Raw genomic sequence first — 24,677 nt, forward strand, 5'->3', positions numbered from 1 at the left:
AGATTTTAAGAGTTAACATCTGGAGGTTGTGGAAGTGATTTTCCCTGTGACAGATTCAAATTTTGTTACTGCTTAGAGACCCGCTCTTGCATCTGAAGAGTGGCCCGTTCTGTCTGGGCTACATGTTTAATTTCCTGTTGTTCATCTTTCAAGCATCTCATCAGAAAGCTTTTAGAATTAAAGTGTGGAGAATGAAATCAATGCAAACCTAAACAAATGTTAGCCCAAAAAGTAAGGATTTTTACGAGAAGGATTTCCCACTGACTTCTCATTGTTCCCTAACCAGGGAGTGTCTTAAAACATCTGATTTCAGAAGAATGTGCAGCCTACCACTCTCCCTTCCTGTATTACCCAGATAAAGGTTAAGGGCTATTACACAGCATCTCAGAAAGATGTTAGGTGACTAATACGATGGAAAGATGGAAATACAGTCATTTTTCTGAAACTACTCACCCTGAAACTTGGCGTCTTCAGGTTCTTTGGGAATTCTTAAAACACAGAAGATCAAAAAAGAGTACGTGCCCTTATGTCAAAGGATGGAAAGGCGTGGGCACAGAGTAAAGGAAGTTGGTGTGATGAACAGGATACGAATTCTGAAATTTTCTATTTTACAGAGGGCCTAAGAGGACAACATAGGGGGAAAAGATACATTTCTTTTTTTGAAACCTCTACCTTCCATCTTAGAATCAATACTGCATATTGGCTCCAAGGCAGAAGAGTGGTAAGGGCTAGGCAATGAGGGTCAAGTGACTTGCCCAGTCACACTGTTAGGAAGTGTGTGAGGCCATACTTGAACCCAGGACCACCTGTCCCTGGAGATGGCTTTCTATCTACTAATCACCTAGCTGCCTCCACTTGGCCCTTTTCTAGAGGCAACATGGCATGGTAAAGAAAGCAGTGACCTTGGAGTTGTTTTTAAATTCTTCATCAGACTAGCTAACAAGTCACTTAAACTCTCTGGAACTGAGTTCCTGGACATTTATCTGTCACATGAGGGTATAAGACTATGTAAACTATGAGGTCTCTCTCCCTCCAAATCTATGATTCTGTGACACAATCCCTTCATTTAGCGAGTGAGCTCAGTGGACCCAGAAATGGTAAGGGACCTCTCCAAGGTCACAGTAGTAGCAACTTCAGGATAAGATTTGAACCAAGGTCCTTTGACTCTAAATCCAAGAGGCTTTCTATTATTCCATAATGCTCCAAAAGCTGGCTGGCATGTTAATATTTTTGTAATGACACAATATTATATATCTTTTTTATGGGTGGATTAATATGAAAGTCTTCCCTCTCATGAGGGGTAGCATATATATATATATATGATATAGTGGATAGAGACTTATCATTAGAACCAGAAAGAGAAGAATTTGATTTCTGCCTCTGACCATATCACCTGTATGGCCCTGGGGAAATCATTTATCATCTCAGCCCTGAGCAATTCTGTTATACTTATTACTTAGTTATTTTCAGTCACATCTGACTCTTTGTGACCACATTTGAGGTTTTGTTACCAGAGTGGTTTGCCATTTCCTTCTCCTGTTCATTTGACAAAAGAAGAAAGAGGTAAATCAAGTGACTTGCCCAGGGTCACACAGCTAGTTAAGGTCTAAGGCTGGATTTGAATTCAGATCCTCCTGACTCTAGACTCAGAACTCTTACTGTGCCACCCAGTTGTCCTCGATTATTCTATAGGATGGAGACAAGGTCCCAGCAGGCAGTAGAGGGAGTTTCCTCATCTGGGAGTTTCTTATATCTGTGAACTCAGAGGTCCGTCCTTTTAATTTTTGTATTCCTCTTACTGTCTAATGCCCAAAAGGCATTGATCCTATAAATGTTTGCTGAATGAATGAGGCTGTGCTCACATTCAGAATACTAAGGTTTGGGATGTTGGGGAAATGAAAGAGCAACATTCCCCAGCATCTGGCCACCTCACTCAAAATGGCCCCATTTCCCCATTTGGTTGGCTAATTGAGACCTGACTGGGATCTTATTTCTACAATTTGTCCATGCGTACATACATACATAGACAAAAACTGTGTGTGTGTGTGTGTACGTGTGTGTGTTACAAAGCTCTTAGTGGAAAGGGGTTGGTAGCACAAGTCCAGGGTTCCAAAAAGTAGATAAATAATTTCGCCTCACTCACAATAATTACATGAAGAAGGCCAGTTCTCCCACGGTTTGTAAACTAGCATATACTTCTTTACCTCTGCAACCGATCACAGAAACTTGTATGAATTAATGAGACTTAAGATCAGGAGAGCTGAATACAATATTTAGACCTGGAAGGGACCCTGTGTCATCTTGTCCAACTGCATCATATAATAGATGAGGAAACTAAGGCATACAGAGAAGAAGAAACCTAAGGATACAGGTAAGCTAGGAAGTAGAAACAAGATTTGAATTTGGGTCCTCTGTCTCCAAGTGCAACACCCTATCCCTTGTTTCTTCAGATTCAATATCATAATAAGGACCAAATGCACTGGAATGACTTGGGGTGTCTCACTGGTATGGGCTGCCCGGAGTCAAAGGATTGTGTGCAGGGAGGTACCCAGCCCTTTCTTTTATAGCTGTACATGTTGTGAGATACCATCTTCAAATACCTGACTATGGGAAGTAGTGATAGTGCAGGAAACATGAGGAAAGCACCTGGCCCACCACCACTGGAGGCTTCAGCCAAGTGACTCCATTAGCTAAATGGGAAATTTAGCTGAAATCATTCAGCTGGAAAAGATAGTGTATGAACTATGATTTTGGTGTTTGATCTTTTTTCAGTCATGTCCAACTCTTTGTGACTCCATTTAGGGTTTTATTGGCAAAGATAACAGAGTAGTTTGCCATTTCCTTCTTAAGCTCATTTTATAGATGAGAAGATTGAGGCAAATAGGGTTAAGTGACTTGCCCAGGGTCTTACAGCTAGTAAGTAGATGAGACCAAATTTGATCTCATGTCTTCCTGATTCTAGACCCAACCCTCTATCCCTTAGCTGCCCATGACCTGTGAAACTATAGTAGTTTTTCTGTGCTATCCAAACCATAATGTTATTTCTAATGATAGTATTTTTAATAGAGTATTATAGTAGTATTTCTAAGTATAGTTAGTATTTCTAATAGTAATGTATATGACCTATCTGTATATAGTTCTATATGTTTCAGAGTATTCAGCTCATTTTTTTTTCTTTTTTATTGATGGAAAACACACTTCCACATTGGTCATTGTTGTAAGAGCACACTCACACATATGTAAAACCCCAAAATAAAACTATAAATACACTGATGTGAAAGACAACTCCAACAGTTCTTTCTCTGGAGGTGGAGAGCATTCCCCATCGTGTCTGTCAGGATTGTCCCAGATCAGTGCATTGCTAGAGTAGTCAAATTTTTGCAAATAATCATCATCCAATATTGCTGTTTATTGTGTATATTCATCTCATTTGAGCCTTACAAGAGCCCCAGAATATAGTCAGGGTGGAAGGTAATATCCCCTTCTTATAAATTAGGAAGTTGAGGCAGTAAAAGAATGAAAAGCTTTACCTAAAAGCCCCAGTTACAGAGTTGCGACTAGATCAGGGTCAGAGTCCTTTCTAGGACATATGAAAAGGCTTTTACAATGCAATAGAAGAGCCTGGAGACTGGAAGACCTAAGTAGCATACAGCCTCAAACACTTACTGTATGACCTTGAACACATCCTCATTTTCTTCATCTATAAAATGGGGATAATAATAGTGCCTACCTCCCAATATTGTCATGAGGATAAAATAAGATGACATTTGTAAAACCCTTAGCACTTATACAAGTGAAAAGAAGATTAGATTTAGCATTAGAGAATTGGGATTTGAATCCCAACTCTTTACCTGTGAGACACAGGGTGAGTAATTTCTCTGTTCTGGGTCTCATTTCCTAATATATAAAATGAAGGGCTCAGACAGGATGATTTCTTGCCTTTTTTATTGTTATAATTTATTTATTTAGAATATTTTTCCATGGTTACATGATTCATGATCTTCCCCTTTTCCTTACCCCCCCCTCCCAGATCTGACAAGCAAATCCACTGGGTTATTCATGTATCATTGTTCAAAACCTATTTCCCTGTTATTCATATTTCCAGTTGAGTGATCTTTTAACATCAAAACCCCAATCACATCCCCATCGAACCACATGATAGATCTTATGTTTTTCTTCTGCATTTCTGCTCCCACAGTTCTTTCTCTGGATGTGGATGGCAATCTTTCTCTTAAGTTCCTCTGGATTGTCCTGGGTCATTGCATTGCTACTAGTGGAAAAGTCTGTTACATTCGATTGTGCCACAGGTTATCAGTACAAAATTCTCCTGGTTCTACTCCTTTTACTCTGCATAAATTGCTCGAGGTCTTTCCAGTTCACACAGAAATCTTCCAGTTCATCATTCCTTTCAGCACAATAGTATTCCGTCACCATCAGGTACCACAATTTGTTCAGCCATTCCCCAATCAAGGGACATCCCCTCATTTTCCAATTTTTTGTCACCACAAAGAGCACAGCTATGAATATTTTTGTGTATGTATTTTTCCACATTATTTTTTTCAGGTACAAACCCAGCAGTGGTATGGCTGAATCAAAAGGCAGACAGTCTTTTAAAGCCCTTTGGGCATAGCTCCAAATTGCTCTCCAGAATGGTTGGATTAATTCACAACTCCACCATCAGTGTATTAGTGTCTCAATTTTGTCACATCCCCTCCAACATTTATTACTTTTCCTTGCTGCCATATTGGCCAATCTGCTAGGTGTAAGGTGGTACCTCAGCATTGTTTTAATTTGCCTTTCTCTAATAAGGAGGGATTTAGAACACTTTTTCATGTTCTTATTTATAGTTTTGATATCTTCATCTAAGAACTGACTATTCGTATCCCTTAACCATTTGTCAACTGGGGAATGGCTTGATGTTTTTGTAAATTTGACTTCATTCCTTATATATTTGGGAAACTAAACCTTTGTCAGAGAGTTTTGTTATAAAGAATTTTTCCCAGTTTGCTGCTCTCTTTCTAATTTTGGTTACATTGGTTTTATTTGTACAAAACCCTTTTAATTTGATGTAATCAAAATTATTCAATTTCAATTTGTAATGTTCTCTATATTTGTCCTCCCTTTGGCATAGTCATGATTGTAGGCAATTTTCTCAAATTCTCTCTGAGTACTAGTTTCTTCAGTAAAAAATGGAGGTAACAGTTCTTGAGCAACAGGTCTATTACAAGGATTGAATGACACAATGTACATGTAGAACATGATAGAAATTTAATAAAACTATATTAATATATTTTGAATACTATTATGTATATAACAGGTATTTTATACACATAATTATTCTTGTTGTCAGAGATATGATAAAAGAGATTGGAGTTGAATTCAGATAAACTATGAGGTCTACTTCAGCTCTAAAAATATTTATATCATTAATTAGACTATTAGAAGAAGATGTCCAGATTCATCCTGATGAAGTCATTGTAAGTTAGTCATCAGGCAGCTAGGTGGCTCAGTGAGTTGAGAGCCAGACCCAGAGATCCTGGGTTCATGCTCCATAATGTAAATTCCACTGAAAAGTTGAGGACACTGGTAATATAGTCTACCCGAAGAAGCAAACTGCCCATTATTCTTTAAGATAATTGATGCTTCTTTTTCCTTCTGTTAACCTGAAAGATATCATTAGAGCAGTTTTTTCCCCCTTCTTTTCAGATTATGTCAAACTCTTGACTTCTGTCCAAATGGCTTCGCTTCCATTTTCAAATTTTAAACAATCATAATTTCAATTTATATATTGTATTTCTTAATATTATGGCCAAGTGTTTTACTAGGATTAATTTTTCAGTGTAGTTTTTTGGTTAAAATAATGTAATCATCAAAATGATCCATATTGTTACACTACTCTTAACTAGGCTTGGATGTCCTGAGTTCAAATTTGTACTCAGATACTTTCTCACTGTGTGACCCTGGCTAAGTCACTTATTCTCCATTGCCTAGCCCTTACTGCTCTTCTGCCTTCAAACCAATATCCATATTGGTTCTAAGACAGAAGGTAAATTTAAAAAGTCAGTCACCCAGAGGTGAAAACTCAGAAATGTCCTTCTTTCTTTGGAATTTTCCATTAGACCAACTGCTATGTGGAAAAGTGGACTCTTCTTGCATTCATACTTGAAATGGGTAATATTGTGTCCATGTTCTACATATACATTCTCCTTTCTGTTCCTCTTTCCTTGCTTTTGCTGTCTTGGGAGCAGTAAGTAGGATCAAATTTCCCGTTTTCCCACCACTGGGCTAGCCTCAAGTGCATTCATTCTAAGTGATTTCTTCAGGGATATTGAGAGATACAATTAATCAGTAAACATTAATTGAGCTACATTACTCTATTCAAGGCTTGGTGATAAGTGCTGTGGAGGATCCCAAAATGTATAAGGCACGGTCCCTTGTGAAGTAGATGGAGCAGCAAGACACACATATATAATGACAAATAATTAACAGAACAAGGTCATTTATGCGAAGTGCCAAATGAGCAATTTAGAGTGCAAATGCCTGGAAATTTAGAAGAGGGAGATCCCCATGGCCTCAGGTGAGCCTGAGCCAACTCTCATAGGATGCATCATAGGAACACCAGGAGTGAACTACCACCATGGTTCTACCCATTAGGGCTGGCTCATTCCTTTTTTGTTTGTTTGTTTTTTTAATTTTTAATTTTTTTTTAGAAAAATTTTCCATGGTTACATGATTCATATTCTTACTTTCCCCTTCACCACCACCCCCAGACACCTCCCCCCATAGCCAACGTGAATTTCCACTGGTTTTAACATGTTTCATCAATCAAGACTTATTTCCATATTATTGATAGTTACATTGGTGTGGTAGTTTTGAGGCTACATTCCCAATCATGTCCGCATCAACCCATGTGTTCAAGTAGTTGTTTTTCTTCTGTGTTTCCACTCCTGTAGTTCTTCCTCTGAATGTGGGTAGTGTTCCTTTCCATAAATCCCTCAGAATTGTCCTGGGTCATTGCATTGCTGCTAGTACAGAAGTCTGTTACATTCTATTTTACCACAGTATATCAGTCTCTGTGTACAGTGTTCTTCTGGCTCTGCTCCTTTCACTCTGCATCAATTCCTATAGGTCACTCCAGTTCACATGGAATTCCTCCAGTTTATTATTCCTTTGAGCACAGAAGTCTTCCATCAGGCTGGCTCATTCCTTGGTGGAGAAATGCATATTGAATCACTCTCAAGCTTATAGGCACAATAATCTTACGTTGTCAGTTTTTTCAGGTTAAAAACTTTGCTTTGACAAATTCTCTCTCCTCTTCCTCAGAGTCCTTTGCGGAGCATTTGTTGTCGCATCATTTCATTTGTGTCAAAACTTCATGACCCATTTAGGGTTTTCTTGGCAAAGCTACTGGAATAGTTTGTCATTTCTTTCTCCAGGTTATTTTTTACTGACAAGGAACTCAGGCAGACTGGATTAAGTGGCTTGTTCAGGGTCACTCAACTATTGAGTGCCTTAAAGCTGGATTTGGATTCATGACTATGAGTCTTCTAGGCATAGTGTTGCTGTCCCAAAAATTAGTCAGTGTACATTTCTTATAGGGGGAAAGTAAATCGAGTCCTCAAGCCTCATCCCTATTGCTGAAAGTAGGGATTTAAGTGATTCCTGTAACTGTTTCAGTATATCATGGTGGGATTTAAGAGCCCTGTTCTTTGAGTCAGGAGACCTGAGTTCAAATCTTCATTTATGCCATTGACTACCTATATGAATGAGAAGGAAGTTACTTCCTTAAGCTTCAATTTATTCATCTGTGAAATGGGTCTAATAGTATTTACATTCCTTTTTTGAGTGACATTGTTGAAAGAAAGCACTTCCTGTACCTTAAAGCATCCTATAAATTTAATGTTATTCTCACCCAGTAGAATGAATCTGGAATCAGAGAACCTGGATCAGATTCTGACTCAGTCACTTACTATCTTTTTTTGTGATTTAACCTCTTAAGTTCTTTCATTGCTTCAAATGTAAAACAAGGCACTCCAACTAGATGACCTCCAAGACTCTTTTCATTTTAAAATCTAGGATCTTATGGTCTCCTCATTGCAGAAGCGGGGAATATTATGGGTGGAATATTACACATATTACTGGAAGAAATAAATATGTTATTTGGTTCTTGCTGATTTTTTTTTCTATCTTTAATCTTCGTTTTAAGAGGATACCTCTTTTAAGAGGAGAAAGGATCTATTCACTTAGGAATGATGTAAAAATAAAAGACATCAGTTGAAAAAAATAATAAGTTAACAGCATATAAATGAAGCTTCAGTTTGAACTCTACGCCCATCTGCTTTGATCATCCCCCTCTGCCTTTTAACATTTTGAGAAAGTATTATTTTGGGATTCATTCCTTTCAGCTCCTGTCTCTCTGGCACATTAGGGTAAAGCTAGCAGCCCTCAGCATGTCTCACTCCACGAGGAAGGCTGCAGCAGTGAGCTGTATCTAGAAATGTAACTGCCAGTCAAGTGATAGGGAATCGGGAGAACAAAGGGAAGCTGGCTGAGTATGTTTGAATACACAGAGATACTGGGGGCATATGGAGTTTGAGAATGGCAGCTGGGAGAAGCAGGGGCTTCATTATTGAATGCATAGCACATCCTTGGAGAAGTACTTGTTTTGGGGGGGTTTTGTTTTCTGAATTTGGGGATCTCTTTTGCCACCTTCCCTTTCTGTTTTTCCTTTATACCTTTCTCTTATTTTCCTCCCTTCTTAATCTCCTTAAGTATCAGCTTGAGTCTGTCTTTTTCACCTTTCTTGAAACCAAAGAAGGCAGGAAATTTTTAGTAAGGAATTCAAAGCACAAAGCTAAAACTTTTTTTTTTTTAACAGCCAAGGAATAGTTGTCCATCTCTTTCTTTTTCTCTTCCTTTGACTGTGATATTTTCCTGAATGGTATTTCAGACTTAGTATTTGGAGAGAACTAACTTGGAGTTCATTTTTCTTCAGACGGACACCGAGAAGCATTCACAAGTGGAGCGGAATTCTCTTTGGTCTGGTGATGATATCAAGAAATCAGACGGGGGATCTGATAGTGGCATAAAGATGGAACCTGGGTCCAAGTGGCGGCGGAATCCCTCCGACGTGTCTGATGAGTCTGACAAGAGCACCTCAGGGCGAAAGAACACAGTCATCTCCCAGACAGGCTCATGGCGGCGGGGCATGTCGGCCCAGGTTGGCATCACCATGCCGAGGACGAAGACTTCTGCCACAGTGGGCACCCTGAAGACTCCAGGGACAGGTGAGGAAAAGGAGGAAACTTGCCTAGACTGGGATGGTGTTCCTTTAAAGCCAAGGACTGGTAACTTCTCTAAAAAATGCATTCTAGGTCCTCCTTTGGATTTTTTGTTTGTTTTGGAGAGATTTGCAGTGTTCTGTCTAGCAATCTTTCATAAATATATGTCTGAAGGAATGTGTGTATATATGGAGAAAGATGTCTGTATACACATATAAATATGTACCTATATGTCCATTCGTGTCTGTGCATACACATAGACATACATATTTACATAGACACATGTGTACATGTATGTAGATATATGCACACATATTTTATATGTACACACGTGTGTGTTTACACACACATTCTTCACCTCAGCCTAATTGGAATAACTTACTTATATTGGCCTTTTAAACTATTAAAATATCTGAGTGCCCCAAACATATTGAATCATTTAAACTGCATACCAAGGAAAGTCTAAGGGACCCATACAATGATGTTTCAAACTCATTAAGCCTGTGAGATTTTATTGTGAATGCTTTGGAAAATATGCATTAAGCATATAGTTTGTGGAAAGAGGTCTGCCCTACAGACATGCCCAGGCAGCATTTTAGCTGATGCTGATGTGAATTCAAATCCTGCGTCTGCCACTTAATCACTGCATGACTTTGGGCAAGTTAGTTAAACTCTCTGGGCCTCAGTGTCCTCATCTGTAAAATGGGAAATGTAATTATTCCTATATTATACTGGAATTACAGAAAGGTGAGCTAAATGACTTCAAAGGCCCCTGCCAACTCTAGGATCCTAATGAGGAGAGACATTTGGTTTCCAAATTTCACTTTTAAGTGCATAAGTGACTTTTCTTTACTAAAGATGCTTTAAATGTTTATGAAAACTAGACAATACAGTAGTAACAGAGGTTATTTCCTTTAAAAGCTATTTTTTTTTGCTTCTCAAGGGCAATGATCTTCCCATGGGAATATCATCTCTTCAAAAGAAGGCGTTTTTGTATATCGATTGTATTTTCCTCAACATGGGAGTCTAACACATTGATTTCTCCCTTAGGAAAAACAGATGATGCCAAGGTATCAGAGAAAGGAAGGCTTTCCCCTAAAACCACACAGGTGAAACGCTCCCCATCAGACGCAGGGCGGAGCAGTGGTGACGAATCCAAAAAGCCTCTTCCCAGTAGTGCCAGGACGGCTACCGCCAACACCAATGCCTTTGGGTTTAAGAAACAGAGCGGCTCCACAATTGGGCTGACAATGATCACAGCCAGCGGAGCCACCATAACCAGTAGATCAGCCACCCTGGGCAAGATTCCAAAGTCCTCTGGGCTGGTGGGAAGGTCCACCAGTCGAAAGACAAGTATGGATGGGGCCCAGAACCAAGACGATGGCTACCTAGCCCTAAGCACGCGGACAAATCTGCAGTACAGGAGTCTGCCTCGTCCCAGTAAGTCCAGTAGCCGGAACGGGGCCGGTAATAGATCCAGTACCAGTAGCATAGATTCCAACGTGAGCAGCAAATCAGCAGGCCTACCTGTGCCTAAACTGAGGGAGCCTTCCAAGGCAGCCTTGGGGAGCTCTCTGCCAGGACTCATCAATCAGACGGATAAAGAAAAGGGAATCTCCTCCGACAATGAGAGTGTAGCTTCTTGTAACTCGGTTAAAGTGAACCCAGCATCCCAGCCAGCATCCAGTGTGGCTCCAGCCACTCTTCAGCAAGGAGCCAAGTACCCAGATGTAGCATCTCCCACACTACGAAGGTACGTTATAGCTTTATTCTCAGTTAAGATAAGACTAACTAGAATGGAAATAAAGGATCATCCTGGACAGTTTGCATGCTGTACTATTAGTAAGAGGCCAGCTGTTTTCATCCACCTCTGTTTCTCACTTTTTAACAAATTTCCTTAATACAAAGAACGCATTTAGCCTTAGATCATTGTAGTGTCCCAGGCTACTGACTTCTAAAAAATAGATATTTTCTAATAGGCAAAAGACTTGTCACCCTATAATACCTTGATGAGCATACTTGGGAATTGATTGTTAAATAAAGAACACTCTTCCTTCCTTTGATGATTCTTTTGCAGAGTTTTCTCTGGTTCCATAAAATAGTCACATTAAAAAAAAAAAAAAAAAAAAAAAAAGAACAGCTAGGTGACTCAGTGGACAGAGAGCCAAACCTAGAGAAAGGAGGTCCTGGGTTCAAATGTCCCCTCAGCCACTTCCTAGCTGTGTGACCCTGGGCTTAGCTTAAATTGCCTAGCCCTATGATTCTTCTGCCTCAGAAATGATACTTAGTATTAATTGGCAAGGGTTGTTTATAAAAATAAAAAATAAATAAACTGCCTCGGATACTTGATGGAAGTTGTGTGTCCCGCTAAATTCTAATCAAGATATGAACTCAGCTGAGTCAATCCCTCTTCACTTTCTCTGTCCTATACTGTATTGTTTTTTGGGGTTTTTTTTAAACCCTTACCTTCCATCTTGGAGTCAATACTGTATATTGGCTCCAAGGCAGAAGAGTGGTAAGGGTAGGCAATGGGGGTCAAGTGACTTGCCCAGGGTCACACAGCTGGGAAGTAACTGAGGCCAGATTTGAATCTAGGACCTCCCATCTCTAGACCTGGCTCTCAATCCACTGAGCTACCCAGCTATCCCCAACTGCATTGTTTTTTTAAAGCAATGAGAAGAGGCAAATGTGTTCTTTGATTAGAAAGGATTCTGGGAAAANATGTGTATAAGAGACAGATTGGCTCCAAGGCAGAAGAGTGGTAAGGGTAGGCAATGGGGGTCAAGTGACTTGCCCAGGGTCACACAGCTGGGAAGTAACTGAGGCCAGATTTGAATCTAGGACCTCCCATCTCTAGACCTGGCTCTCAATCCACTGAGCTACCCAGCTATCCCCAACTGCATTGTTTTTTTAAAGCAATGAGAAGAGGCAAATGTGTTCTTTGATTAGAAAGGATTCTGGGAAAAGAAAATTATTTTCTTTATGTCTTCCAAAGCCAGTTTGCATCCCCATTTCCTGCACTGGAGCATAGTTTCTCTGGGGAGAGAGATGGTATGAATCTGTTATTTCTGTGGGGTCTCTATAGGATGTCACTTTTTCTAATACTCTGGTGCTAACATAGTATTGTCTCCTTCTTTCATGCCATTATCATGCTGTTAAAGTAGAGGGAGGTGGGCAAGAGGGGAACATTCCTCACCCCCCCTCCCGCATCTTCCCCCGTGTCTTCTATGCTGTCCAGAGAGGTGAGACCCCCACCATAGCATATTAAGGACTGAGATTTATTTTGGATGAATAAGAGCATTTGAAAGGACTTCTTAAGTACCAATTTCCATGAAAGGTATAATGAAGCAGTTCAGTGCTCACTCTGCTTGCCTGGACTTGCCAAGAACTCCTTTTTGAGTGGGGGAATCAAACTTTGTACTCTTTGTTGTTCCAGCATGTTGCCTGGTAAATGAAACATATTATTGCTTCTCACTTAATATATTATATATGATATTCATTTTATGTCAAAATTTCTTCTAGTAACTGCAAAGGCATTTTCCTAGACCCATGGGCTCCTATAGTCGAGGTCTTAGAAATACATGTGGCTTCTTAGATACTCCTGTGAGCTCCTTTCAACTAATGCTTGGGAAATTTTTTATTTGATATTATTAAGGTATTTTCCTTTCTCCTAATTGATTAGACCCTTCATTCTCTGGTTGTCAAAAGATCCTGTATGCCGAGTGCATTTTCCTTCAGACACCAGTTAGCCCATAGCTAAGAAGATAATAAAGTATAATTTTATGGTAAATGAGATTAGTGGAGCTGCAGTGGGGACAGAGACCAAACTCACCTTAAAATCCTGTGGCTGATTTCAGGGGGGAAGCTTGGAGCTGTCCTTCTTATAGCTTAGCTATTGCTCTCCCTAGATTTTTAAATGCTTAGCTCCTGCAAGCTTAGGCTTGATTTTCCCTCTCCAGACACACACACACACACCACACTCACACACACGCACCCACACACATTTATAGTTCTTGCATTTACATCATGTGTGCTTTCCTGTGCACTCAAAGTTATTGGATGCTGTTGAGCTGCTATGAAAACGTGTATTTTCTCAGCAATGGAGGATACCTTTCTCCAGTTCCATCCACCACCCAATTAGACCCTACCTGACCCAATAATGTGGTCCTTGGACAAGGTTGGGCATGGGACCTGTAGGAGAATGAAGCAGACTTCATCTCTGCGGCTACTAAAGGCTGTTGTCTACTTAACACTCCCACAGTTGTTGTTTTAGAGCTCAGACTATATAGTATTAATGCCGGATGAGTGCATCCTAGTCATTGGAGAAGCAACAGGTGCCACAAAGACAAACATTTCCGTTATCCTTTTGTCCCTTGAAAGATGGGCTTCCCAGGCTTCCAGGTGCAGGTTGAGTTAAGCGATTGTTTTCTAATCCAGGTGCTGTGCACGTTCATGAAAGTTGGGGAGAACAAACTCCATCCACCAATCTAGGAAACAAAAATGACCGTGAACAAATTGTTGAGTTCATAAATTTGTGTTCGTTTCATTTTCTACTAGATCATGAGCTCTGTGAGGGCAACAGTAGAATCTTCCTAATCTTTGTAGCCCCAACATCTATGAGATTCTCTTCCCCGTTTTCACTGAATTACTGAAAGAGTGACAGAATGGGAACATGATAAGAAAGATTATTGGACCAGATACTGCCTTCTTTGCATCATTGTTCCCTTTCTTTTTTAGCCTGGAAACAGAGCAAATCATTTTCATAAGACTTGGAGGTTAGACCTAGGAAATACCCATCTCCAAGTCTGCCTCCTGGTTAATATTTTCAAAAAAATGTAAAGTTAAGGGGCAAGTAGGTGGCTCGGTGAAAAGAGAGCCTGACCTGGAGATAGGAGGTCTTAGGTTCAAATCTGGCTTCAGATAATTCCTAGCTGAGTGACCCTGGTCAAGTCACTGAGTCCAGTTGCCTAGCCTTGGAACCAATACTTAGTATCAGTTCTAAGCCAGAAGGTGAGGGTTTAAAAAAAAAAAAAAAAAAAAAAAGTAAGGCAGCAGCTGGGTAGCTCAGTGGATTGAGAGCCAGGCCTAGAGATGGGAGGTCCTAGGTTCAAATCTGGCCTCAGACACTTCCCAGCTGTGTGACCCTAGGCAAGTCACTTGACCCCCATTGCCTACCCTTACCACTCTTCTGCCTTGGAGCCAATACACAGTATTGACTCCAAGACAGAAGGTTAAGGGTTTAGTAAAAAATTTAAAAAAAAAAAAAAAGTAAGGTTAGCCATTTTGGTAGGAATGAAGGCATTCCCCATTCCCCAGAATTCGTGCTTTCTCCTTTTCCCTACCAATCTCCTTGAAAGCTCTTTGCCTTTGGCATTGAGCACTGAACCCCCACAATGCTTTATCTCTTCACAGACTCTTTGGTGGAAAGCCTGCTAAACAAGTGTCCATCACCACAGCTGAAAATATGAAAAATTCAGTGGTCATCTCTAATCCTCATGCTACTATGACCCAGCAAGGCAACTTAGAGTCCCCCTCTGGCAGTGGCATTCTGAGCAGCGGGAGCAGCAGCCCACTGTACAGTAAGAATGCCGACATGAACCAGTCTCCATTAGCCTCTAGCCCCAGCTCAGCCCATTCTGCTCCTTCCAATAGTCTCACGTGGGGCACCAATGCTAGCAGCTCTTCGGCAGTGAGCAAGGACGGCCTTGGATACCAGTCCATTAGCAGCCTTCATACCAGCTGTGAATCCATTGACATCTCCCTCAGCAGCGGAGGGGGACTGAGTCACAATTCTTCCACTGGCTTGATCTCCTCCAAGGATGATTCCCTCACTCCCTTTATAAGAACCAACAGTGTTAAGACTACACTGTCAGAAAGGTTAGTGGTTTCCATTCTGTTTGATTTCATTTAGAGGAACAGCCCCCCCCAAAAGCCAGGAAGGTTATGACAGGAATCCCCCAAAGTGAATTCACCTTTAAAAGAAAATTCTGGATTGCTTTCTTTTCTGATCTATTGATAACTATGTAGCTGACAAACAATACTAGAACTCAAACTGGTTTCTCACCAGGAATCCAGTCTGATATTACACTAAATATGAAAATGCAGTTTCTGCTGTCTTTTTGACTTCTATCGTCCTCAGTGCTCACAGCTGCTGGAAGATTTGGGTTTAATGCCTTCCCTTTGAAATGGTATTCACCCTTTGAAATCTGTCTAACAGTCATTTTATTCTTTGTTTTTTTTTTCTTGGATCAGCTCCTTTTCTCCCTTCCCCTCCGTAATTCTGCCTCAAAGTAGTTTGTGTATTAAAGAGAACAGTTGTTCTCCTTAATAGGCTTCCAGGAAACTTTAGGGTAGTTCCCCAGGGTAGCGAGGTTGTTACAGTAGCAGGCAGATGGCAGGAGCCCTACCAGAAGGACTGCCGACGCTAGGAATTTGAAACTTTGAAATCTGCAGCTTTCGTTGGGCAGCGTGTTTCATTTTGGTGTTGAGTCATGTTGCATTTTTCTTAAGTGGGAGGAAAAAACTAACAGTAGCTTTTGGAAAACTAAAATGTTCTGATTACTGTGTTTAACAACTTCCCTTTCTTCAGCATTCTTGGCGCTAATATTCCTTCTCTTGTTTTCTGTCTGATTGGACTTATTCTTCTAGCCCTCTCTCTTCCCCTGCTGCTAGCCCTAAGTTCTGCAGAAATACTTTACCCAGGAAACAGGACAGGTAAATGATGTTCCTTTCAGGCAGGTGACTACACAGGGACTCCAGGTTTTTTTTCCGTTTACATATCTAAACTCAGATGTTTGTTGAGGAGAGGCTGCTGGGTGGAGGAGGCCCCCCTCGCTTGTGTTTGTGAATTTGGTATAATCTGTGCTTTTCAGACATGCCAGTGAGGGGCTGCTCCATCCCTTTTTTGGGAATTTGAGGGAAGGTGGCAGGATCGGGAGATGTTCCCTTTAGAGTTCAGGAACCCTGCTCTCCTCAAATTCCCCAGGAGGAACGCTCACTTGCATTTCAGGCTTCCTATGGCATGCTATCTCCTTACCCCCCAAGCCTAGCCCAGTCTACCTACCACCACCTAGCAGACCTCTCACCTTTGTCTCCACCTCCCGGTTCAGTCTTACAGTTTCTCCTTTTCTACGTAAGTGGTCCACTGTGATTTGGCTTGTCCTGTCTCGGAGGTGGCTTTGTTCCATGTGCCCATTTTCTTTAATGATTGCAATAATTTTTTTTTTAAATGAATCTGAGGGAGCAGCAAGTTGGTTCACTGGATTAAGAGCTAGAGCTAGAGACGGGAGGTCCTGGGTTCGAATCTGTCCTCAGATACTTCCTAGCTGTGTGACTCTGGGCCAAGTCCCTTTACCCCCACTACATAGCTCTTACCGCTCTTTTGCCTAAGAACCAGTACATAGTATTGATTCTAAGATGGAAGGTAAGGGTTTTTTTTTTTAAATGAATCTGAGAAGAATAGAGAAAATGAAAATGGATAAGTTGAATTTTGAATTCAGCTTCCCTATGGCCCAGGTTCAGGGGCAGACTTTTTTCTTGATACAGGTAGAGGTAGTCTTTACTTAAATAGAATAAGCAGCGCGTATCCTATTAACCCCCTCCCACATTGAGAGAAGAAACCATCCTTTTGCCACATTCAGGAACCAGTGCTTTAAGTAGTTACCTTTCAAAAATAGCAATAATGTCTTGGCTTTATCAGCTAGCAAGTTACAGCATGCCCTGCAGAGGCCCAGCTCTCAGTTCCTAGATACAGCTACAAGGGCTAGTGAGGTTGAGACAGATGGAATCCACTTAACTACAACTGAATTCCAAATATGCAGACTCCTACAAGTTTTTGACCTCTCAAAAACACTACAGTGTAGTCCCTTCCCCCACATCGTGCACACACCCCTAGCCTCTCCCCACCTTCCTCCACTCTCCCCCCAACGTTTAAGGAGTAGACCAGAGCTTGGGTGGGCCAGGTAGACAGGAGAATCTGGCATCCCTGACTCTCCAGTTAACTTGGGTAATGGTGACTCAGACTCAGGAGCCCATATTTCTAAGTACATTGTCTGTTGGATCTCCCAGAGCCAAAGGATACCCTCAGTTTTATGTGGAGTGGCGTTCTGGCTTTGTCCCCTGGGGGATGGCATGGTACTTAATGCATGGATAACCAAACGGGCCAGGGACCAGGCCATCTCATGTATGTATATATGTATGTATTTTTGTACGTACATATTGGTTGCATGCTTGCTTTAGATAAAAAAATCATTACTTTATCCTCTAAAAAAAAATGTGACGTGGGTGTGGATACCGTTCTCTTCCTCCTTCTCTTTTAATCTTCCCCCTCCTTGTGTTTCTCTGAAGTTTTTTTTTTTGTTTTTTTTTTCTTTTAACTCTCCTACAGTGACCCGCACCTTGATAGGAACACTTTGCCTAAGAAAGGACTCAGGTATTGGTGTTTCCTCCTAGCGTACTTGGCTTTTGTGGTGGCTTTGGCACTTGGCTGTGTGTGTCTTTCTTGTGGCTGCTAGCAGGGAGGGGTAGGAGAGGGTCATCTGCTTCAACAGCAGGACCATTTGGGGCCAGGCTCCTCTGACCCTCCTATCTTCACCTCCCCATCCAGCGGCTTGTTTGCTTGAGCAGGGGCTATGGCTTTTGCAGACTTAAATACTGTAAACGAGCACTGGGCAAGAGTGGGGCGCTTCTGGCCTGCTCCTTTTGGGGTCAGGTTAATCAACTCAAACAAATTTGCCATCATTGCACTGCTCATGGAAACTTTTCCAAGAATCAAGGGCATGATTTATAGCATTTCGAGTTAGTTGCTAGGACAAGGTAAGAGAGAGCCAAAAACAAAACAAACCAAAACAAACAAACAAAAAAACCCTCCTGGATAATGTTGAACCCTGGATTTGGAATCAGAAGACCTCTGTTTGTGTCCCATCGGTGCTTCTTTTCTGATTTTCTCCCCTGTTAAATGAGGGACTTTGGACCATATGCTCCTACAGCCCCTTCCACCTCTAAATCCCAAATCCTTTGATTTGTGATTTTTTCTTTTTTTCTTTTTTTTTTTTTTTTTTGCCACAGAAAAAATGTTGCCAACAAGGGGGTACTTTGCTGCGTGTTAGGATATCCTGAAAGAAAATTGAAATCAGCTCTTAACATGCAAAAAGCATGTGCATCTTTTTCCTGGGGGAAAACCTGGAAAACACCCAGCAGAAAGGATTTTCCTTTCTATTCCAACAAAGTGGGTGGTTTGGGGCTCATTAGTAAGACAAACCCTGGCTAAACGAAATGCTATAAGTCAATACTGCTTACGCTCTGGGGTCACTTCACCCACTCGAGAAGTTTTGACTTGCTTGCCCTCCTTCCAGGATCCCCATCTCACGGCGGCTGCTACCATTTTTCCTGCTCTCTAAATGCCTTGTTCTTTGTAGCAGGTGGTTCACCCAACGCTGGGTATGAACTACTTGGGCACACATGGGACCTGGAATGGAATGTTTCATTGCTGTTATGTGTGTATCTGTGTTTAATAATCTACCATTTTTAAGGCTGAAACATATTGACCGGTAAAGTAAGGTAGGTAGCAATACTTCCTTCCAACAGGGGCTTAGAATAGAATAGTGCATTCTGGGCAAAGAGAATGTGTTGGGAGAAAAAATAATAATAACTGAACCCATGGCTTATTTTCCCATAATGTTTTAAGGTTTGCAAAGTGTTTTATTTACATAATTTCATCTGATCCTCGCAGTTACTCTGTGTGGGGTAGGTTTTATCGTTGTCCCTAGTTCTTTTCTGAGGAAGAATTTCCAGTCTCCTTAAATGACTTACCCAGTGTCCCACAGCAAACAAGTATCTGAGGCTGGGTCTGAAAGCCAGGTCTTTCTCATTCTCAGTCCAACCCTATCTCCAATACTCTTCAGTGCCTAATATAGGGAGCCCAACATTGTAGCTAGCACTCTAGTGTGAGCCCCTAAAATCTTTCTCCACATTTGAGCACCGATTGTGCCTCACTCTGTTCAGGATAGTTGTCAGCAAACAATTTGGATATTTTAATGACAACCAAAGCTAGTTTGAGTTTGACTTTGATGTACTGTTTGTAGCCCGAGAGGGAGTTGACCTCTCTAAACAGGAGCATGTTGAAGTCTTCTGTATGTGTAAATTTGCGGAGGAAATTCCTTTCCACTGAATTTGCAGCCCAGCATCTAATTAGTTTGAAGCAGATCTGAAACAGGAATAAGCTATAACACTCTCTATGCTAAAATTAAACAAATGCTGTCATCTTTTTACAGGCAGTTTCACATGCAAATGTGACCCTGTAAAGATATGTGGAAATCCAATCTTATAAAAAATTCACACTAAAGATCCTGACTGCGTGAAGGAAAATCAGGGTCAGACCTTTTGTAATGTGAACGAGCACACCTCCGTGGATTTTAGAGGTTTCTATTTCTATGTAGTAACATTCATATGATGGAGCATTAAGTGAAGTCAAGAAGTACTGGAGCCACTTAAGAACTTAAAAATTGCTAAAATAAACGAAGGTGTAAGGTCTAGAAAGACATCCCAAGGTACCCTTTCCTCCTAAAATTCCCCGATTTGCCTTTATCATCAATTGGCATGGGATTTCATTGGATCTTTATAGCTCATGTTTCATACATAGGCTAATATATCGTCAACCATGTGTTATTGTCCAGATTAAATGAGTGATCTAGCTTTACCTTTTCAAAACTACAATTAATTTTGTTTTTCAGACTCTACCCTAATGGTCCTTTTGTATTTGAGTAGGGTCAAAATGACCTAAGGCTGTTTTGTTAGTGGAATAGCAATGTGGTACAGTGGAGAAAATACCAGCCTCAGAGCCAGGTTCAGATCCTATCTCTGACACGTATTGGCTGTGTGGCCCTTGGGAAGTCATCTAATCTTTTAGTGGTCTAAGCAACTCTCTAAAATTATAGTCTGCGGTCAAGGTATCAACCTGTACTGGTAGAGGGAGTTCTCTCACTTGAGAGTCCCCAGTACCAGTAAAATAATGGGTCAAATTCCTATCCCTGTTTGGTTCATAAATACATGACCAAAATTACCCGATAATAACCCAATAATGGTTCTTCCTATGTATTAGTCTTTAGTAATTCATCTCAATTCAGATATGACTTAGGATCAAATGGGAAATTCATCAATGTGGCTGAATAACAACAGCTGGGATATTGAGAATTTTCTTTCCATTAAGTTTTTCAGGGGTGTGTGATCATCTTTGATTTGGATTTTCTTTCTTAAAATTGTTCATCTATTCAATTCCAATTCCATGGGGTGAATTTCCTCTGTAACTTTTGAGACTGACCCTGGGATCATTTTTGCCTTTTCAGGTACACCCCCACCTCCCAACTTCGAACTCAAGAAGATGCAAAAGAGTGGTTGCGGTCCCACTCAGCAGGCGGCTTGCAAGACACGGCAACCAATTCCCCCTTTTCCTCAGGCTCCAGTGTGACTTCCCCCTCTGGGACAAGGTTTAATTTCTCCCAACTTGGTGAGTTTTTATATAGTCACTGGCCATGACAAAGAGTGTTAATGAACAGAAAGACTGTCTTGTGTTTAGAAAGGGCCATATTGTCACCCATTTACTATGATTACCCTTCAATCATAGGGCTAGCTCCTGACAGTGTAATTTTATTTCTGGAGTTTGCTGGTTGCTTAAGTGGAGACTTTCCATCAGTGAGGAAGCAGCATCTATATCATTTCAAATTTATATTTTCTTGAGCTGAAGAATATTTATAGAATGATGAAGATGAATAGGACCACGTTATCCCAAATCCATGAGAAGTTGCTTCAGCAAACATTTCCTGAATATCTTGAACATTTGTTAAATGCCAACTGTGTGCCGGGCACTATGCTTGTCTGTGCAGGGCCTTTTTCTAATTTGTGTTCTGAAGAAAAAAAAGATGAACAAGAATCTTCCATGACTATAATGGTCCAATAAGATATGGTATTATCCAGATGACAATAACCTAAAGTAGAACATGATAATGGCTTCCTATAAGTAACATGAGCCCTTTGAGAGTAAGGATCGAGTCTTTTTTTTACTTTATTTCCTCCATGCCCAGTACATGGCATGGCACTTATTAATAATAAATATTTCTTGAATGAGGAATTATAGGAAAAGTGTAAACAAGATGCTGTAGAAGCACACTAACCAAACATTATTAAGCACCTATTATGGGCAACAAAGGAAACAAGCATTCATTAAGGATCTGCTCTGCACCAGGCACTGTGCCTAGAACTTTACAAATATTACATCTTTTGATCCTCACAATAAGCTTGGGAGACAAGTAGCAGGTACTCCACTAGGTCCAGAGATACAAAAAGGAAATAGGGATGAAAAGCTGGTGAATAATGGGAGGGATGAAACAGTGGGATTTTTTCTTCCAAAAAAGAAGTGGGGAAAAGCAGACTAATGCTTCAAGTAATGCTGGGATAAAATAGTCCATTTTAGTTGGAATATAGGGTGCATGAAGGAGTAATAAGGGAAAAATAAGTTGAGGCTAGAGCACGGGGAGTGTGGAGGGGTGTTGAAAGCTCCTATAAGAAGCTTAGATGGCATTCTATTGACAGTGCAGAGCCATGGAAGTTTTTTGAGCAGGGTCACCCATCCTAATGTTTAATGTCCCTAACTTCTTGTTTGAAATTGAAAATCGAGAATTCACTTGGCTAAGTGTGTATGTGGACACCTGCTAGATGCAGTGAAGGATAGAGAAGGTGTTGGAGCACATTCCCTCCAAAAGGTCTTGGTCCTCTTGGAAAGAAAACACATGAAACAAATAGAAAATCATGCCAAGCTACGTACAATTAGGTACTATATGGAATATAATCAAGTGCTAAAATACTTAGAAGAGATTGTAGGTACTAAGAGTGGTTACAAAGGAAAGATATTGGAACTGAGCAAGGTTTTTTGGAAGACATGAGAGGACTTGGTTAGGTGATAAAAGGACTACACCAACATTCTCCAAAATTCATTTTACACAGGCAGCATTAAAAGGTACGACAAAGGATGTATTTAAAGTAGGTAAATGTGCCATGAATTGAAGTTGGACAAAACCCAGCAGTTTTAATTAGTATATTCTTCATGAAAAATGAGCCTCTCAGAATATAGGAATGTTTTGCATTTCTCTATAAAGGGTGGTGGGGGCTAATAGAATTGGACCGTGTCCAGTTCTTCAAAACCATCCTCAACACTTTTTCCAGGTAGGACAGTGGGATCTGTGATTATCATTTTGCCTTTGTTAGTTTTACACATTTGAGTTAAGGGATCTCATTGCCATAAAAGACCTCCATAACGCCTATCCTATCCAAAGCTGGATTTGATTATTTTGAGCTTTGGATTTTAGAGAGAAACTCAAATGGTAATTCATTAGCACATTCCTGGACGGAGAACCTGGCATGTCCAAACTTGTTAATTAGAAAGCAGAGGCCCAGAACCTTGCTCTGAGACTGACCTTACTTTTCTTTTCTTTTCTTTTCTTTTTTTTTTTTCCTTTCTTTTTTTTTTTTTTTTTTTTTTTTGCCCTGTGTAAAGTTAACTTTTAGGAAGTGAAAGGGAATTGTGAGGTGGGGAAGTTGGCCAAGAATAAATAGGTAGCTAATGATTAGCAAACAGTCTCCCTCTTGTCAATGAACAAAGTAATGAATGGAGATGTGAATTTTCTCTCTGGCATTTATGATTCTTTCATTTTAGCGAGTCCCACCACGGCCACCCAAATGAGCCTGTCCAACCCAACCATGCTGAGGACCCACAGCCTTTCCAATGCAGATGGACCTTATGATCCCTATACTGACACCCGCTTCCGGAATAGCTCCATGTCCTTGGATGAGAAGAGCCGGACCATGAGCCGCTCGGGCTCTTTCCGAGATGGCTTTGAAGAAGGTAGGGCGCATGTAATGGTAATAAATAATCCATGGGTGTAGCCATCTCGCCTATTTGTCATTAGAGACAGTATGAGGGTTGACATTTAAAGTAACCAATCTAGACTGGGTTTTGTTTTGTGTTGTTTTTACTTGTGAGCTTCTTAGGCACTTGCCGTGTCTCTTCCTCAACCTGGAGAGTAATCTTGGGAATAATGGTCTTATGGGTCTAAGAGGTCCGGTGATCTATAGGTGGGTCAAAATTTGAACCCTAAAATTGAATAGACTTGCCCTTAGAGAGTAGACAGAGGAGTCTAGTCAGACATCTGGACTACTGGGAAAATGTAGCATCAATCAATCACCAAGTATTGATTAAGCACTTACCCTTGGCCAATCAGGCGCTGAGATATATGGGCAGACAGGAATCAGAAGTACAAGAGTGTACAATAGGGCTTACCAGGTGACTAGTTTAAGCAATCTGTGTCAGGAAGGTGTGGCAGCAAGAAGTGGGGACCCAGTCATAGGGCCTGGGATATAGGACAGAAATCCAGTCTTTTAGAAGGCTGCTTAGAACAAGGCAGGGTCCTACGAGGAACTGGGGTAGGAGCAGGATAGGAAAAGATGGTTTTAGATATGTGGTCCTCACCCTGCTACTGGGATATGTGAGAGTTTGGTTTTGGTTTGGGAAAGAGCCCAGATTCTAGAATAAGGATATACAGTCAGATTGTAACCAGCAACAGAGTTAACTTCAAACCAGGCCACCTGAACCATGATTTTGGAGCCCTTGCCCCAGTGTCCTCATTCTTCTCAGTGCCTAGAGCAGGGCTAAGTGCAAAGGTTGGATTTCTTTTCCCAGATTAAGAGGTGGAAAACTACAAAAGGAGGGTAGTCATTACAAAATCAGGAGAAACTTTAAGAAATCAGATGGCTCTGGCTTAATGCTTCTTGCAGTTGACCTGTAACAGATCCCACAATACTGACCCCCAAACCTAGCTGGGTTTGCCTGGGTCTCTCTTGAGCCCTGCCAGAAATAACATGACATTCTGATCTGTGTTGAACCTTGGCCACTAACTTACCCTAGTAGGAGGGAAAGCTAGATGAAGAATCTACTCCTTTCCCACCTCCTCCTTTATCCCATAGGTTGGCAATGCTGGCTATCTTCTTATAGAGCAGGGAGATTCTTAAATTGTTTTTGTGTCATGGACCCCTAAGCCCTTGGGGGAAACCTATGGACCCTTCTCAAAATAATCTTTTGAAAACATTTTATGGAAATGTCCAATTTTGATTAGGAGTTAGTCATTTTTTCCATCCAAGTTCATGATTCCTTGAAATCATGCCACACTTCCTACAAGGTAGAAGGTAGACCTGAAGTTAATGACCTCTGCTAAGAGGGAAGCCAGCATGCTCTTCTATATGCTTAACAAAGACAGAGAAGATACCTGTTACAAACTTTGTATGTGGCAGCAGCATTTCCACATTCCCCTGATCAACACATATGGCCACATCCAAAAGAAGAAGGAAGAG

At 40.9% G+C, this 24,677-nt stretch overlaps 1 protein-coding gene across 3 annotated transcripts in view; it reads left to right on the forward strand.

The window, feature by feature from the left end:
• The window catches only part of NAV2 (neuron navigator 2), a 482,122-nt gene that overhangs the window by 391,420 nt on the left and 66,025 nt on the right, over positions 1-24,677 (forward strand). For all 3 annotated transcript variants that reach the window (XM_044681285.1, XM_044681287.1, XM_044681286.1), the window contains 7 exons: positions 8,996-9,287; positions 10,332-11,034; positions 14,694-15,158; positions 15,930-15,995; positions 17,668-17,712; positions 20,624-20,784; positions 22,987-23,175. In XM_044681285.1, the coding sequence (XP_044537220.1) occupies positions 8,996-9,287; positions 10,332-11,034; positions 14,694-15,158; positions 15,930-15,995; positions 17,668-17,712; positions 20,624-20,784; positions 22,987-23,175 (1,921 nt within the window). The remainder of the gene's footprint in view (positions 1-8,995; positions 9,288-10,331; positions 11,035-14,693; positions 15,159-15,929; positions 15,996-17,667; positions 17,713-20,623; positions 20,785-22,986; positions 23,176-24,677) is intronic.

The sequence above is a fragment of the Gracilinanus agilis genome, chromosome 6, assembly GCF_016433145.1.
Source record: "Gracilinanus agilis isolate LMUSP501 chromosome 6, AgileGrace, whole genome shotgun sequence".
NCBI lineage: Eukaryota > Metazoa > Chordata > Mammalia > Didelphimorphia > Didelphidae > Gracilinanus > Gracilinanus agilis.